At 34.3% G+C, this 19,092-nt stretch overlaps 1 protein-coding gene across 1 annotated transcript; it reads left to right on the plus strand.

Moving 5' to 3' along the window:
* Positions 1 to 995: 995 nt before the first annotated feature.
* Positions 996 to 18,639, plus strand: LOC127434120 (protein-L-isoaspartate O-methyltransferase domain-containing protein 1-like). The gene is made up of 6 exons (XM_051686620.1): positions 996 to 1,174; positions 6,105 to 6,616; positions 8,002 to 8,104; positions 10,848 to 11,019; positions 13,331 to 13,454; positions 15,117 to 18,639. The coding sequence occupies exons 2-6, from the start codon at positions 6,310 to 6,312 to the stop codon at positions 15,488 to 15,490; spliced, it is 1,080 nt and encodes a 359-aa protein (XP_051542580.1). The 5' UTR covers positions 996 to 1,174; positions 6,105 to 6,309; the 3' UTR covers positions 15,491 to 18,639.
* Positions 18,640 to 19,092: the final 453 nt, after the last annotated feature.

Genomic DNA, 19,092 nt, shown 5'->3' on the forward strand with positions numbered 1-19,092 from the left:
GTAGGAGATTATCATTAATAAATTAATATATTATAGATAAGAAATTGTAGATTAAAAATAATATGTGGAATTTATTCAGTGTTTCACTGGGAAAATTCAGTCAGTCATCTTACCCCCATATGGTTCATCTTACCCACTGACCAGGAGTAACTTACCCCTAACCTGGGGCAAGTTGAGCCATTGGATCACATTTTCTGTAATGGAGTGACTATTTGCACTAGGTGTAAACAGCACCTGCCAAATGGCGTGGCTGTTTGCACTCAAATATTCTGGTGGGAACACTAAAATTGAAGACAAACTGCATTTTCAAGTGCCACCTCAATGGCGTAGTGTGTAAAGACACTGTCTTCTTGTATGCCCCAGTTTTTTCCATCCTGTTTTATGTATCCACTCTTAGTATTTCCTTTAATACTACTACTAATAATACATTAAAAAACTATTATAAAGATTGATTGATTATTTGCACTTAGTGCAAAGAAGATTTAGTGTAAACAGCATCTACTGAAAAGGCCATATGTTTGTGGCTTTCTGTCACATACTCATTTTTATAGCATCAAGTGATAGCAGACATGTTAAAATAAATGAGGCTCTATTCAGTTTACCTCTGTCTATTTTTTTCATTATACAGGAGACAACATATGTAAACATCGGCTCATCTTACCCCAATCTAGGTTACTTTCCTCTGCCCTGGTCAGGATGGACTAATCACGTTATTTCTGGACGAGCCGTATTATTGAATAATTTTACAGAGATTGCTGGTGCACAGTTTTTGTCTCACAAAACTGTCCTTAGAATTAATAGATTTATATGATTATGCTTCTTGGTGCACAAATGTCTCCAATAAGAAAAAATGTCCTGAGATTTGAATGCAACTCAAAGGAGGATTCGACTTTTTGAGCCTTCGAGCGCCCCCTAGAGGAAGGACCCTGTAGCGGTCTCATAGGAACCCGTTTTTAAAGTCCGCAGCCTCGTTTCCGTGAACCACGTGACGTGTGTTTACATCCTCTCAGCTGTTCCTCGAGAAAAACAGCGCTGGATCTTCAAAGCCACCAAAATCCATACATCACACAACAGTACTGCGTTTAAAACACCAACGCCAATGTGCATCCACTCTGCAGCTGTTTGTTTGGCTTGTGCAAAGCGAGTCTGAGACTGATTCATGGCGTTAAAAAAGGTCAGTGAACATTGTTATTTCTGCGGAGATGATGCCGACATTTTTGTTTTGTTGTTTGCGCTGAATTGTGCAGCTTACCAAGATGTACATGTGGCTAAATAGCTAAATGCAAACCAAATGTCTTGGTTTAATGCATGCACTGTTTTTATTAAACAGTCAGCCAAATACATCAAATCATGGGTTTCTATGAAGAATATTTTCAGTAAAATCATGTGCACATGCTTATTTACATCTGAATTCCACAACAGCCAGACGCACAAACTGGGGATGCAAGTTTACCAATACTTAGGAGAAAATAATAACACATAGCAACATAATATCTAATAGCTCTTCATTTGTGATTAATTGTTCTTTTGCTGATTGTTGTCATAACACTATAACAGAAGGCCACGCGCGCTGTTTCTCCATATATTATACATATTTAGCCTTGTTGCATGACTGTCACAGTCTATGGAGTTATTCAAGTAATTTCTTGCTAGTTACTGCATGCAAATCCTGTCTCAGAGATTATGGCGGATCTGAACATGTCAATTGGCCAAATACAGCCCCCCACTTTTGTTTAGCTGACTTGTTTTTGTAATTGTTTTAATATATGTCAGCGCATAGTTTCTTAGATGTAATCTTTAGACGTTTATACTATGTGTATATAGCGAACGTGACGCAAACTAATGAACGCGTCGCAATTATGCTCTTCTGTTAACTATCGACTGAAATCTCGTCTGTGGAGTGAAATATTACTATTTTGTGGCTTGTTGCGCCATCTTTGTTTTGAGGTGAGTAACGTGGTGGTGCTGTTGCTTTAAATGTCCATCTTAAACCGGAAGATTTGCGCCTTATAAATATAGTAGGCATTTTTAGGTATATACACTATATGGCCAAAAGTTTGTGGACATCCCCTTCTAATTAATGAATTTGGTTACTCCATTAAATCCAGTAAAGAAAAATCTTAATGTTTCTTTATGTAATGGCTTGGGCTTTGTGTGCTTCCAAATTTGTGGCAACTGTTTGGGGATAGCCCTTTTCTGTTCCAGCATGACAATACCCCTGTGAACAAAGTGAGGTCCATAAAGAAATGCTTTACTGTGTCTGGCGTGGAAGAAATTGACTGGCCTGCACAAAGCCCAGACCTGAACCCCTCTGATCACTTTTGAGGTGAACTGGAACAGCAACTGTAAGTCAGGCCCCATCGACCAACATCAGTTCCTGACCTCACTGATAGCCTTGTGTCTGAATGAGAGCAAATCCCTGCAGCCATGTTACTACATACAGCATAGTGGAAAGCCTTCCCAAAAGAGTGGAAGCTGTTATTACAGCAAAGGGGGAAATTGATGCCTAAGGCTTTGAAATCAAATATTCATCAAGCACATATGGTGTCCACAAACTTTTGGCCATATAGTGTACATATACTGTATATCAGAGTGTACTAAAACATGTAGAGACACTTATTTCAATTTAATATAATTATAATTTAAATATGATTAATTTTAACAATAATAATAATATTCATAATAATTTATTATTATTAACAACAAAAACAATAATAATAAAATCTGCAATAACTGTTATTATTGTATATTAATATTTGTATAATTATATAATGCACAACAATAATGATAATAATAAATAATAATAGAAGTTACTGTTTATTAATAATAATAACAAAAACAATAATAATTATTATAATTAACAACAACAATAATAATAAAATGTACAATAACTGTTATTATTGTATATTAATATTTGTATCATTATATAATGAACAACAACAATGATAATAATAAACAATAATTTCTATTTTTATTATTATTATTATTATTATTATTAATAACAAAAACAATAATTATTATAATTAACAACTACAATAATAATAAAATGTACAATAACTGTTATTATTGTATATTAATATTTGTATCATTATATAATGAACAACAACAATGATAATAATAAACAATAATTTCTATTTTTATTATTATTATTATTATTATTAATAATAACAAAAACAATAATTATAATTAACAACTACAATAATAATAAAATGTACAATAACTGTTATTATTGTATATTAATATTTGTATCATTATATAATGAACAACAACAATGATAATAATAAACAATAATTTCTATTTGTATTATTATTATTAATAACAAAAACAATAATTATTATAATTAACAACTACAATAATAATAAAATGTACAATAACTGTTATTATTGTATATAAATTTTTGTATCATTATAATGCACAACAATAATGATAATAATAAACAATAAATTCTATTTTATTATTATTATTATTATTAATAATAATAGCAAAAACAATAATTATTATAATTAACAACTACAATAATAATAAGTATACTTATAATTATTGTTGACTTTATTATAATGATTCATTTTTAACAACAACAACAACGATACATTGTTGTGTATAATAAATAATAATATCGTTTATAACTATATTTATTGTTTTTATTATTATTAGCAATAATAATAATAAATAATACTATCTACAATATTATTATTGTTTTATTATTATTAACAATAATAATAATAATAATATGAAATAGTTTTATATATAGTTATTAATAAAATAATAATAATAATAATAGTTATTGATGATATTATTATTATTATTATTATTATTATTATTATTATTATTGGTGTGTTGTGTTTCTCAGTATTATAACACTCAGTCTTTAGTTTGTGGTTGAGCTGAGTTTTTGGCTTCCAGTTTCACTGGGTCAGACAAACACCTGTGACACACATGCTATAGATACATGAGTGCATGTGTCAACCAAGGACATAGGCTTCCACTTAGACTGTGCAAGATATGGCTACTTGAAACTCAACAGTCTTAGATTTTCCAGGGCGTTGCAGATGTGCATTTCTGAAATCCGAAGACCCACATTTTTTGCAAATGGGTAAAATGTAACAGTTTATGTATGGAGCCACATTGACAGCACAATATATGTGGGATTTAACCATATAGGGCCTTATAAGGACCAGAATAAGTATGTTAAGATATCTTTAATACTTCAGTATTTTTGTACTCACACCATTAGCGCATAATGCAACAAGGGGCGCTGATGTCAACTGATTTTAGTAATAGACCTACCTATCTCTGTTTAAAAATAAAATAATGACGATATCACCTTTTTAAAGCTATTTATTGGCCTTTTGCCAAATCATAGATGAAAATGGTCATTTTGTCTGTCTTTAATCATCATTTATGTTTATCTTTCACAATAAAAAAAATGTATTTATTTAAAACGAAATTCTGAGCCAGAATTTGAGTTGACACGGAATGACCCTTTAGCAATACATCAATTATCCCCCCCCACCTTTAATTCAAATGCATATATTTTTATTGAAAATTTTGATGTCGAAGAAAAAAAAAATGTTATGGACATGTTCTATGTCAACTACCCTATATCTAAAAATCATACAATGTATGCCTGCTTTTGTTTCAGGATTTGGTTCAATGCAACTCTTAAACATTAATCCATATAAGGAAGATGGCTGTATTGTTGCTTGCCATCTTTTCTTGAAAATCTCTTTTTCAGTTGGCAGGTTAGGTACAGAGGAACGTTTAACAGGTTTTTCTCTAACAGAGCATTTGGTGTAATGAGATAATGGTGCAGTGTTGCAGCCAGCATGTTTAAGCATGTTAATGATGGATCAGCGCAGCTTTATAACGAACTGTTTCTGTTCCAGTATGAACTTAACTCAACAGTTGTTCAGATTGCTGGAATTGCAGTTTGCAGTGAGGAAGAAACCATCAGTCCAGTTGAATACTATATCAGCTTTATTCAGATATACTTGTTTTTGTTAGACAGAACTCTCAAAGAAATATAATGGGTGCCATTCTGTTTTGTTGTAATCTGATGTACAAGGAATCTCTGTAGGGTTGCAATCAGGTCTTGTACAAAACAGAGTAGGAGGTTTGACCCAGTTCCTTCTCTGCAGTATTTTTAGTGCAGAAGACACAAAGGGCAGCAATACAGGATAAAGCTGAAAAGGAAGACAAATGAGAACGAGAAAAAAAGAAAGGGGGAAAAAAACAAGAATCACTCTCTAAAGCCAAGATGCACAGAACATATGAAAATGAGCCTGTTATGTAAACATGTTTTGTTACTAAATATGGTCCTTGGTATAGCTATGTCAAGGAGTCAGCTCTAATTGGAGTACAGAATGGAGATAATTGTTTTGTGTATATCCTTTTTGTTCTCATTTGGATGCGTGCTCACTGAACCATTGCAAATAAGCCTCCTGTTTTCTTGTTTAAAATCCAGAACTGGTGTAGGTCTAAAAAAAATACTTGAAGTTACAGCAATTCAGCTTAACTCAAGTACCCATGGGCTGATGAATTAAAATTCAAGGAAATTCCGAAACCTACAGACCCATTAGCAGCCCAAATGGCAATTATAAACATTGCTTTTCTCTTACTTTGTTACAAATACTGTGTACTTTACCAGCCTTTCAAAGTAGTAAGCAAATGGTTAATTGAGCTTTAAAGCATGTTTGTATGCATGTATTAGTGGTGTTTTGTGAAGGCAAGCATATAATCACTATTTTTATAGTTCATAATGAGGGTTAGGGATTTGAACAAAGGCTTGAGTAGTAAACTTTGACACGTAAAGACCAAACTATACTTTGGTTTACTTGAGAATATGTAAAAACATAGTTCTGTAAAACTCTTTACATTTGGGACACACAAAGGCTTTCCTTTGCAATATTAAAGCTGCTTGCAACAGTCAAGTAGCATCAGGTACATGCTACACCTACCTGTAGAATCAAAGCCAGCAGGTATCATGTGGCATGGAAGAACTCGCAGAGTATGGCTCCTTTTTCCGGCCATATACCAAAAAAAAGAATAAACTGAAATGTTCAAGGGTGAGTTCTAACTGTCGTCCTTTGTTTTTCAATTCTCAGATCTTGCTGTACTTGAGAATGGTCTGAAGTGATTTGTGTGGGACACAAGACATCCCGAGTGGGCTTCCCTGTGGAGAATCACTCAAACACTTCCATCTGGATGTGAAGACCGGATCTGTCTCTCACCTCCTGCATTTTTTCTTTAAGTTTTTTTGGTTTCTTTTCCATTTATTTGTTTTTATTTTTTGGTGGCTGTGAGGGGATCATGGGTGGAGCAGTCAGTGCTGGTGAGGATAATGATGAATTGATTGACAACCTGAAGGACGCCCAGTATATCCGCACAGACCGCGTCGAACAGGCCTTTAGGGCCATAGACCGTGGAGATTACTACCTGGAGGGCTACAGAGAAAATGCCTATAAAGATCTAGCATGGAAGAATGGGAATATACACCTCTCTGCGCCATGTATCTATTCGGAGGTGATGGAGGCTTTGAAACTCCGGCAGGGTTTGTCTTTCCTTAACCTAGGCAGTGGCACGGGATACCTGAGCACCATGGTGGGTCTGATCATAGGTAAGATGTGCTCTTGAACTTGAACAGGGTGTAGATTAAACCCTTAGTAGACTATGGTGACTTTAAAAGGACTGTAAAGGAAACATTATATAAAATATATAATTTATTTGAAACAATAGTTATTGTGGAAAGTGCTATACAAATAAAATAAAATTGGACTTATTTAAAGATGCTTATTAAAATGGACCTAACTTCACTATCTAAAAAAGTACCATGGCAATACCTTTTATTTATTTTAATTTTTTTGGACAAGTAACACTGTAAACAGATATTTTTGAACATAGTGGATAATACAATGGAAATACCGTATTTTTTGGACAAGCACCATTGTAATGTTTTTGTTTGTTTGTTTGTTTGTTTGTTTTTTGCTAATACCATGTTGTGTTTTTTTTTTAGTACCATGGTTATAACAGTTATTTTATTATTTAATATTTTTTGACAAGTACCATGGCGATTACATGTTTATTTGGACATGGTATCGTAGTAACACCTTTTTGACAAGTATCATAGTAATACCATGTTTTTTGGATATAATACTGTGGTAATACCATGTTTTTTAAAGACAGGTACCATAGTTAGCATATTTTGTGGACATGGTACCATGGTAATACCATGTTTTTTGGACAAGTATCATGGTGACACCAAGATCTTTGGACATGCTGCCATGGTAATACCATGGTGTTTAGACAAATACCCTGTTAATTCCTTGTTTTTTTTGGAGAAGTACCATGGTAATACCATGGTGGTGTTGTTTTTGTTTTTGGACAAATACCATGGTAATCACATGTTTGTTTATTTTTTGACCAGTACCAATGTAATATCATTGTTCTATAGTAATACCATGTTTTTTGGACATGGTACCATGGTAATATCATGGTTTTGGACAAGTATTGTGGTTAAACCATGTTTTTGGGACATGTACCATCAAATAACATGTATTTGGGATATGTACCATGGTGATCCCACATTTCTATGGACATGGTACTGTGGCAATACCATGTTTTTTTGGACAAGTACATTGGTAATACCATGTTTTTTTGCATGATAATATCATGTTATTCTTTGAAGTACCTTAAAGTACCAGTATTAGGAGTATAAGTACAATGCTATATATTTAAATTCTAGTAAGTGGTATTCAAAATGGTATGCCTCTAGACATACATTTGAAACCAGAGATATGTATTTTTAATGATTTGGTTATTTGTTTGAATTCATTTTTTTATGGTAATAGATTTAGCCTTTAAACGATTCCAAGAAGATAATATAGTTGCAATGATATCATTTATTTAAATTAATTTAGTCTGCTATTGGCTATGAATTTTCTTTATGAAATTGTGTTGTAACTGTGTAAAATACTAGTATTTTGATTCTGTTTTAAATTGCAGGTCCCTTTGGAGTAAATCACGGCGTTGAGCTCCACAAGGATGTTGTGGAATATGCAAAAGAAAGACTTGACGACTTCATTAAAAACAGCGACAGCTTTGACAGGCATGTTCACATTTTTCATTGTTCTTAATAATTGTGTCATCCTGTATAGTTTGAAATTCCTTTGAACAAATTAGTGTTAACTTATAGATTCTAAATGGAGGGGCACCAATCTTGCCAAAGGTTACACACATTTTGTTACCATAATATCAATCAAAGGTATTTCACACCACACAACAGATATTTTAATTTGTACCATCTCCAGTGATGCAAATTACATATGAATGAGTTGCCATGATGAATTCTTCCTTTGTAGAAAGCCAAAGAGTACCAACACATTAACCCCTCCACAGTTTTTTGGTCAGGGGTTTCAACTTCAAAGTTTGCAACTTTAATTTGTCAGCCCTTCTCATTAATTTTCTATGTAAACCAGATGATCCATTAGCTTACCCACAACATAAATCTCAACTGAGATATATACACAGTTCTGCGGACATACTTGTCACAGCCAAATACTGTGAGATAAGAGAGTCCCCAACAATATTAGGCAGGCAACTGGGCTTCCCTGATGTCTCTCCCTTGCATTAGCTGCTTGAAAACATCTGTTTTGTCAGGAATCAAAGCAAGAAGCTTTTCACCACAGCTTACACTTATTGAGGGCAGAAGAACTGGGATGGTGAAACAGCTAAAATGACGTATTGTACGAACCATTAATGCTTTCAAACAATCTATAAAAGCCTTCTTGTTTCATAATAGAAAGCCATGTGCCAAAAGGTTGTTTAATCAATGTTGTTGCACTTTGGGAGCTCTCTTGTTTGGATCACTTTATTGGATATCAATATCTTTACTCATCCTGTAAAGCCTACTACGACTACTCAATGAAAACTGATGCCTAGCTGCCGTAAGCAAATAAAAACACTCAAGTGTCAGTGCTATGTATGAACCGATGCTAATAATGTAGTTCAATATCAGATTTCTTATGTCTTGGCATTTAATTAGTTCTCTATCAGCGAAGAAAGAAGATAAATCCTTAGTTCATTGCAGAACATTAAGCCATAGAACTTTTTTTTTTGTTTTTTTGGTTTTTTTTTTTGTTGTTGATGTGAGTGCTTTATATTATAATGCTAGGGTGTTGCCATTTGCTTGTTAGGGTGTTCTGGGTTATTGCTTGGTGGTTGATTACTTGTCCTGCACCGTTTGTGCTCAAACCTGAATGATAAATTATGTGTCTTCTTTAGGAGGATTGTATAACTTTAAGCAATTGGATGTAATATTTTTAAGCAGATTATAAAACTAGAAAGCAAAAGATTTAGATTTACATTTGAAGGAGGGACCCAAGCCATATAAACTGCAGGGACCAGAATATAGTGCGGAGCTGTACACATAAGTTTTTAGGTGTTAGCACTGCTGCTGGTGGGGAAAAAAATAATTAGCATAAATTCAAATCTATTACACAGAAGAATGTGGTCAAATTTGTTTTATTATTATTAATATTATTTTATTATTAATACTACAATTTTGCTACTACTACTATTAATGTAAATTTAAATGACTGTAAACAATAATCGTTAAAGTCAGCATGAAACGGACGTTGCGACCGACTTCCGTATTGTGACATATTTCCAAGTGAAATGGCTTATTGAACAAGAAAAAAATGTAGGGTGGGGATTTGATTTTATCCACCGGTTGTTCATTGGATTATGAAAAGTGGGGGGTGCATACCGGAATGGAGGCAGATCTAAATGCGAGTTTGCAGTTGACACAAACACACACGCCTTCTACCATGCTGCTTGAGCCGGTTACCAGTGAATTTGAGCAGCGATCTCAACACATTGATGATCAAACTGACAACATACAACCCCAATTCCGAAAAAGTTGGGACAGTATGAAAAATGCTAATAAAAACAAAAATGAGTGTCAATTATATTCACCCTTTGCTATATTGAAAGCTCTATAACTACACATTATATGATGTTTTACCTTGTGAATTTCATTGTTTGTTTGAAAATGAACAGTAATTTCAATCAGATGATTGCAACACATTCCAGAAAAGTTGGGACAGTCAAGTATTTACCACCGTGAAACATCACCATTATTTCTAATAACACTTATTAAGCATTTAGGCATTGAGGACAAGTTTGTTAAGTTTAAAAAGTGGAATTTTCCCCTATTCATCCATTATAAAGGTCTTTAGCTGCACAATTGTACGGGGACTTCGTTGTGCCACACATTCTCAATTGGAGATGGTCAGGACTGCAGGTAGGCCAATCTAGCACCCACACTCTCTGTTCACACAGTCATGCACTTGAAATCCGGGCAGTATGTGGTTTGAAGTTGTTCTGCTGGAAAATGCAGGGACGTCCCTGGAAAAGACGGTGCTGGATGGCAGTATATGTTGCTCTAAAATTTGTACATATCTATCTGCATTAATGGTGTTCTCACAGATGTGCATATTACCCATGCCATGGGCGCTGACACACTCCTGGCCCATACAGACACTGGCTTTTGGACCTGACGCTAATAACAGCTTGGATGGTCCTTTTCCTCTTTGGCCCGGATAACACGACGGCTGTGTTTTTCAAAACCTTTTTGAAATGTGGACTCATCGGGCCAAAAAACAGTTCCACGGTTCTACTTTCCATCTCAAATGAGACCGAGCCCAAAGAAGTCGGCAGCGCTTCTGGAGCCCTTCATTCAGAACACCTTAGCAACCACATAGCAACACCGAAGAAAGCAACAGTCCTAAGAAAATTTAGAAGTGTTGTTACCAGAAATTGATATCAGAGATATAAATGTGTCATTTCAGGTTTGAATTCTGTGAACCACACTTTGTAGTGGGGAACTGCCTGGAGATTTCATCAGACAGTCATCAGTATGATCGTGTTTACTGCGGGGCTGGAGTCCAAAAAGACCATGAGAACTACATGAAGATCCTGCTGAAAGTTGGAGGGATTTTGGTCATGCCAATAGATGATCAGGTATGATTCTCTGTTCTAATGGAGGTGATCTTTGTGAGTTACACAAGCATTTAGGAAGACAGAATTGTACATACGTTTTCATGCTTTTTGCTAGGGTTGACAGTTGCCACAATACCAAAATTTCAGTAGTCTGTACCAATACCAGTAAAATTTCACGATTCTCGATACCAATTTTGATACCACAAAAAATAGGCAATATGCTATTGAACACACTCCTTTAGCCTATTTAACAAAGTTTAATGTATTAATGTAAATATTAAATTAAAACAATTGCATGTTTCCCTGAAGTTTCATTATTTTTATTATTACATTAATACTATGTTGTACTATTCAGTATTATACATTTCTGTCGCTATTTCTTTAATACCCATTTAGCTTTTATTTTGACGTGAAGGCTTTTCTGTTCTGTGTTTTTGACGGTAGTTTCACACTTCCGGTTAAGAAATTGGTTATATGACCCAGAATATTGAAGCACAAAATGCTGCGATTAAATTATAGAAATATATAGTCTGCAGGCGCTGCGTGCTTAACAGTAAATGTGTGCTCTCTTCTGTCATCTACTACAACAAGCTCAGCATGTGACACTCATAAAATGTGGTTTTTGATCAGTCTGTGTTTTCAGCTTATAAGCGGCTTCAAACAATTCAAATGTGTGCTGAAACTCGCAGCACATGATTTAATAATCACACTAGGACACATCACTATTTTAATTTAATTAATTGTCCATTTCAGTGTAAAATGAGTCACAGAAAACAAAGTCAAATAAGCGTGAGTATTTGAAAGCAGCTGTCTGTCAGTCAGACAGCAGCGCGGGGACCGAATTGAGTCGTTGCTCGGTACTGCGGAAACACTGGTATTGCTACAGCTTTTTTTTTTTTTTTTTTTTTTACTTGGTACTGAAGTACCAGTACTTTTGACACTACTTTGTGCAATAACATCTTAAGATCAGTTAACTGAAACTAGAAAATAGCATTTTAAAGGAATGGTTAATCATGCATGCATATAGAGACGAGCTTTCAAGCCAGAAAACAAACAAACACACACACACACACACACACACACACCACAAAATCAACACAAAAGTTATCCATACGTGCACTATATTCCAAGACTTCTGAAGCCATATGATAGATTTGTGAAATTTCGGACTGAAATTGAAGTCGTTTTTCACTAAAAGTCTTTCAAACCTCCTCCTTTTGTGTTTAATAGAAGAAAGTCAAACAGGTTTTTGAATGCACTGTTCCCTTAATTCTTGAAATGCAAATACCAAATGTGTAGAATGTATGTATTCCACTACAGATTACAGAATACATGCTGTAAAATGTAATTTGTAATGTATTCCGTTAGATTACTCAAGGTCAGTTATGTATTCTAAATACTTTGGATTACTTCTTCAGCACTGGTAGATTTTTTCACTTGTTTTGACTATAAAAACTCTGTCAGTACAGTAAGACAATATACACATGTTAAAAATACATTCTCTGAAAAACCTAAATATCTTATGCAGTGTTGTTTCTAAAACAAGATCAATCAAATTGATCTTGTTTTAAGGATTTTTAGATATTTTTACAGGAAAACAATACAAAAATTATTATCAAGAATAAGATTTTTGCCCTAATAACAAAAGTCTTACTAGAAAAAAGAAATTATGATCCAACGTGAATTTTCTTGATAAAACAATATGATCGTGCCTGGTAACATGTGCATGTAAAATGGATAGAAATAGCATTTTAGCTTAGCGTAAAGCTGACAGTTTACACAAGGTTTATTTCTATTTCTTCTGCTCCAAACTTACTTCAAACTTACTTCTTTGTCTGCTTGTATGAATGTAACACATCATAAGAAAGTGTTTCACCGCTGTTCAAACGCACTTTGGATCGCATCATTTATATGTATAAATGTTTTCTATCTGAAAGGACTAAATATTAAATGAAACAAATGACAATAAAATGCAAAGTAATCTCTTCAGTAATCAAAATACTTTTTGAATGTAACTGTATTCTAAATAACAATGATTTAAATTGTAACTGTAGTGGAAAATAGTTACTTATATTTTGTATTTTAAATATGTAATCCCACTACATGTATTCCGTTACTCCCCAACCCTGTATGTGTAATATATATATATATATATATATATATATATATATATATATATATATATATATATATATATATATATATGCTTTAGTATGTCTATATACAGAATACAGCAGTATTTGTGCTTCATCTTGGTTGCCTTCCTTGTCTTCTATTTCAAACATTTGACATACTTATTAGCACACGTTCTTTTGTGTTTGTGTTGATACAGCTGACTCAGATCACTAGAACCAGTCAGAGTTCCTGGGAGAGTAAGAACATCCTGGCGGTGTCATTTGCTCCTCTTGTTCAGCAGAGCAGGACTGACGGCAGCAAGCCTGAAGCTGTGGTTCTACGTGAGTCACCTCCCACTTTTATGACTTCATACTGTTCTGTCCAATCAGCTGCCCCTCGGATAGTTTCTAAGGGCAGCCATCTAGTAACATGCTAGCTTCAGTTCATAACCTGATTGTGGTTTTCCTATTTGAGCAAAGTTTTCCAAAAACATAACTGGCCCAAGAACACTATGGATGTGATGAATAAGTCTAAATCATTCTATTATTGGTGTTCATCTAGTGAAAACCTAATTCCAAAGACTTGATTTTTCTGGCTCATTTAGATCACCACCACTATGTCCAAATTACTCAAAGTTAAATCATTAAATAAATATTTAAATACATAATAAAATTGTAAAGAAAAGAAATACAATCATTAAACTAATAATTAAATAAATAAATAATTGTTCATTTTAGCACTAGTTTGCTTCCATTTTAATTTATAATTGAATCATATTTGGGTTGACTTTTCATTTAAGCACAAACGTCATGTCATTTTCATTTTTATGGTTCTAGTTACCGGACCGTCACTAAACGCCAGTGGCCGTCAATTTCAGAATTATTATTTCTTTTTAGTTTAGACTTTTTTTCATTTTTTTTTCATACCACAACAATGGCTGAGCTTGGTTTATACATTAAGAGATTCCTTGTTAACACTTGCAGATAAGGTTGCCAGCCAAAACTTGGACAATGACTTAATATTAATCCATATTGACAATATAAGGGGAATGTTGGCTGAAATTAAACTAACATTGGCTAAGCAGTGTGGACCAATCTTAACAGCAGTGAGCAGTATGTTTGACTGGAACATGCTGTTGATTCTGTGAGAAAAGGTAATTATTGAATATGACATTATACTTTGAAGGTGATGCCCACTGTCGTTGAGTGACATGCCAATAGCTGTAATCGTGAAAATGAAAAGACACAAAGCTCTTGCTTGAATAAAAACAAAACAAAACAACAACCCAAAGACATGCTAAAATGAATGTGGATGCAAACTAGTGCTAATATGAAATACAAGGGACATTTATTGACTTATTTAGTGATTTAATTATCAATTTAATGATTTTACAGTTTAACGATTTCATTATGTAGCCTATTTAATGATTTACGTAAATATTTATTTAACAAGGAAAAAGGAAAAAGTATTTTAAAATCATACAAAAGACTTTACACTTTAATATAAGTTTTTCACAAGGGCATGAGCTAATGACTAAACTCTGAATGCCGCAAGCTGATCTGTTAGCCAGTCAGCTCACTCAAATATGGTATGTTAAATTTGCTCAGTTTGCTAGTAAGCTGGTTTCATTGCAGCATGCTGCAAGTTTTTTCTGAAACCCTCCACCTCCCCAGCTCTACTTGTCTAGATCTGCTACATGGAGATTGTATTTGTCTAATTGTGCAGAAGCATGCCATACATGCTTGATGTCACATGTCTTGTGTTTTTCTAACTGTGCAGCAGCAGCATGTCAACATGCTTAACTCAGTATGTCTGTGGATGTTCTAGTGGTAGCAAGTCTCCGTACTTGCTCTGCAGCATAGCAGAACTAGTCTGCCAAGATATTTGAGAACTTCGAGAAACTCGTCCAACCAGAGTTCCTTATGAACAAAAAAACTCTGCATGGCTAATGAACAACAGTCACATAAAAAAAAAAAAAAAACATTTTCTTCATCTGCTTTCAGCCCCTTTGACAGTGAGGAGTCTTCAGGACCTGTCACGAATCTACATTCGCCGAACCCTCCGCAACCTGACCAATGACGATAGCGGCGGCCGCAACACCATGCAAAGAGCGTCTCAGAAGCGCAAACGCAGGCGCTGTCGGCGCCGTCGCCGAATCAACACCTACGTCTTCGTCGGGAACCAGTTGATTCCTCAACCCCTGGACAGCGAGGAAGACGAATGCATCGAAGAGGAGAGCAAAGAGGAAGAGCAGGAGAAAGACATTGAGCCTATCAAACCCGAGGAACCCCAAGTCAATCACCTGAGAGACAAAATTTTTAGTCTGCCGCTACCCGAGTCGTTGAAAGCGTACCTGCTGTACTACCGCGAGAAATAACAGCGCACATAACCGCTCATTCAATCTACGAATTAATTGGTGGTGGTGGTTTTCCTCTGACATCTTCTGGCCCCGAATTTCAGTTTTTTTGTTCACATTTTGAATGTGATTTTTGAGGATGGAGGACCTAATGAGGACCTTTGGTGGTTGAAAAGCTTCTAGCTCACCTTGTTTGTATTCAGAGAAAGAGTTTGCTAAATTAGTTTGGCAAATGTATTGGAAGAATTGCTATTTTTCATAGGCTTGTCTTGTACGACGGAATATTTGATGAAACCAGTAATGACAGTTTTCTTTCTTTTTTTTCCATTGTAGGGAGAATGAAAAACTGTAGTCATTATTTTGCGATTGATTTTTGCCTTTGTTTAGTCTCCGACTTGGGAGTTTTTGCTGTTTATGAAGCTAATGCTTTCAGTATTTCTTCTGACTGTTTTAGTGAAGTTCCATCTAGAGATGATTTTTGACCTGCGTGTCGCATTTGTACTTTTTCACTTTCTAGTCACATTTGTAATTACTGATATTGAGCGGCCTCTTAATAGATGATGTAATTCTTTGGTTGTTCTTTATTTTGCCTGCCAGTCTTTCAAGGCAACTCGACCTGAAGACGTAACGTTCACTTTCTGCTGGTGATCATAAAATGTAAGAGACGTCACTGTTTGTGTCGGTTTGTAATCTGTGATTTCACACTGTCGTAACTACTTATTTGCAATATATTGTCAGCGTAAGAAATCTGTGGCTTAATTTCAGTTATTGAAATGATTTGAAATTATCTTTTGATTCCTTTCTGCATACGGAAGAAAGGAAACGTCTGCCAGTGGTCATCAGAAAGATTGTTGTAACCCTAATTACCATATCAGGATGTTCAATCAAACACTGTTCAGGGAATCAACCTATGAATGGTTTACTTATAGTTGCCTCTTCACATTAAACTAGGATAGAAGAAATTATTTAACATTGAAATTGCACCTTTAACATTCTGGCCAGAAACATACTTGCGTACTATGCAAGTACGTGAACACAGATGTGAGTGCTTAGCCAACGCCTGATTGAACATGCTTAACGTGCGTTCTTGCATTACTGTGGCGGTAACCAACCCTAGTACTCAAGGGGACGATAGAGTTATCTTGAAAAGTCAGTGCCATAACACTGGATGTGTTAATATTCAGGGAAGTTGCTATAAATTTACTGACTTAATCTTGCTCAGCAACATTCTCTTCAAACTGTTGCTCCACCATGACAGTAGCTGACTTTAAATAGGAAACTCGCCATAGAAGTGGATATTCACACTGATGTTCACTATAGTGTCCCTTGCAGCAATGTTGAGAATGCAACGCTTGCGTTAAGTTATTAATTGCGGTCTGACGAATTTTGTAACGCAACAACACACGCAAATCGACCTTGCGTTTCTAGAAGTGTCTGCGATTAACTACTTGCTTAAAGTATGCTTCGGCCATTATTAGTCATGAACAAAGCAGTCATTGCATTAAATATTGTTATCAATAATGATTATCAGATGACGATTTTGAAACATAAGCACCGCAAATCATTGCCAGCAACACATTGTGTCTCCCATTATTTATACTGAAATGATGGTGACAGGGAAACCATAATGTAAAGATATTAGCCAAAGTTATGCTTTAAATTTGGTCTTAAAGATGTACAATATATGTTGTAGTTTGATGCCATTGTCTGTGGAATTAAAGGAATATTTTGGGTTCAATACAAGTTAAGCTTAATTGACAGCGTTTGCGGCATAATGTTGATTACCACAAAAATGTATTTTGACTCGTCCCTCCTTTTCTTTAAAAAAAAAAGCACAAATCTGGGTTACAGTGAAGCACTTACAATGGAAGTCATTGGGGCCAATTTGAAGGTAAAATACTGTTTCAAAAGTATAGCTACAATACATGAAGGTTATGCACGTAAACATGATTTTAGTGTGCTCTGTGTAAAGTTATAGACAATTTTACAACTTCGTTACCATGAGGATGTAATGTCAACAAACCCTAAAATTCTGTAAAAATTACGATTTAAACAACTTTACAGCTCAAATAATACTTGAGTTTTAACAGAAGAATTAATATAAGTGCTTTTATAAAATTATAAGCTTCAAATTTATGCTTTTAAACCCTCCAAAAATTGGCTCCATTGTAAGTGCTTCACTTTAACCCAGATTTGTGCTTTTTTTTTAAAGAAAAGGAGGGATGAGTTGAAATTCATTTTTGTGGTAATTTAACATTATGCCACAAATGCTGTTGATTGAGCTTAATTTGTATTAGATCCGGAATATCCCTTTAATATTTATCTAATACCTATTAGATATTTTTTCTGTCATATATAAACATGCTACAAAATTGGCTATGAATTTAAATTTAAATTTTTTTTTTTTTTTTATTTGTTGTTCTTTTGTGTGTGTGTGTGTGCAAAATTCTTTATAAAAAAAAAAAACCTACAGGGCAGAATCATTTTTTTTATATCGAATATTGATAAACACCAGCAGAAATTCTAGAAATAATGTTTTGATATTTTAAAACTGCATATTTAAAGGCTCACAAAAGGAACACAACAGAGACGTTTTTGTGCTTTGTTTGTTATTGAGACGGCAGTACAACACATTTAAGTGTGTGTAATACTTACTACTGACTTTAATGGGTCACTCAGCCTAATCTCGCCTCTATCATACTGAAATTCTAGGGCCAGATGGTTTACTTTTTCCTACTTAAAATAAAAGCCTTGACCATTTCTGTCATATTTTAAGTTCAGAACTCGGAAATAAAAATGTATCGAAACTTTGAGGTATTCAGAGGGTAGAAACCGCAAGCAATACTGAAGCCACAGATAATACATATTGTGATATTTTTCAGAGTTATTCACATTGCTCATTGATCCAAAAATGCACACACTCCTCACACATATTGGCATCGCAAGGTAAGAGCGGCTTGGGGAACCAGTCCATTGAGTTTGTTAAATAAGGGGCTACTAGAACATTCCGCAAAGTTTAATTCCTTGAGGTCAACAGCATGTTTTCTTACAGACGGTCCCTGCTGCCGGTACAGGGGAGTGTCTTTTTTTCAAGTGTATCACTGACTGTTTGTAATTTGATGCTTTGTTTCTCAACCATCTTTTCATTAAATATATTTATAGCCAACCTATGATGTTTTTACTTAGCTGGTGTCTGTCATTTGAGGATTACAACACAAAACATTTGGAAACTTCTGATATTTACTTTACAAACCACAAATGATTTTAAATCACTTTTTTTTTTTTTTTTTTTTTATAACTTTTTTGGTATAATTTTTGTATTGTTTAGCTCAGATAATTAAGTCTCGATTATATGGAGGACTAGGAGAAACACTTAATAATTAAAGAAATCAATGATCAGTTTATTCATTCAAATACAAAAATGTTAATACATTAATCACTTTTTTAAAAGGAACAAATTAATAGACATTTTAAACTGCCTGATTTATATTTTGAAATGTGATTAAATGGAAGAATATAAAAATAAATAAATGTTAAATTGACAAATAAATACATATTTAAAATGGTTTAATTCATAATTTAAAATGTTAATATACTCTATGTCTACTTATTTGTCCATTTAA

The sequence above is a fragment of the Myxocyprinus asiaticus genome, chromosome 44 (genome assembly GCF_019703515.2).
Source record: "Myxocyprinus asiaticus isolate MX2 ecotype Aquarium Trade chromosome 44, UBuf_Myxa_2, whole genome shotgun sequence".
Lineage (NCBI taxonomy): Eukaryota > Metazoa > Chordata > Actinopteri > Cypriniformes > Catostomidae > Myxocyprinus > Myxocyprinus asiaticus.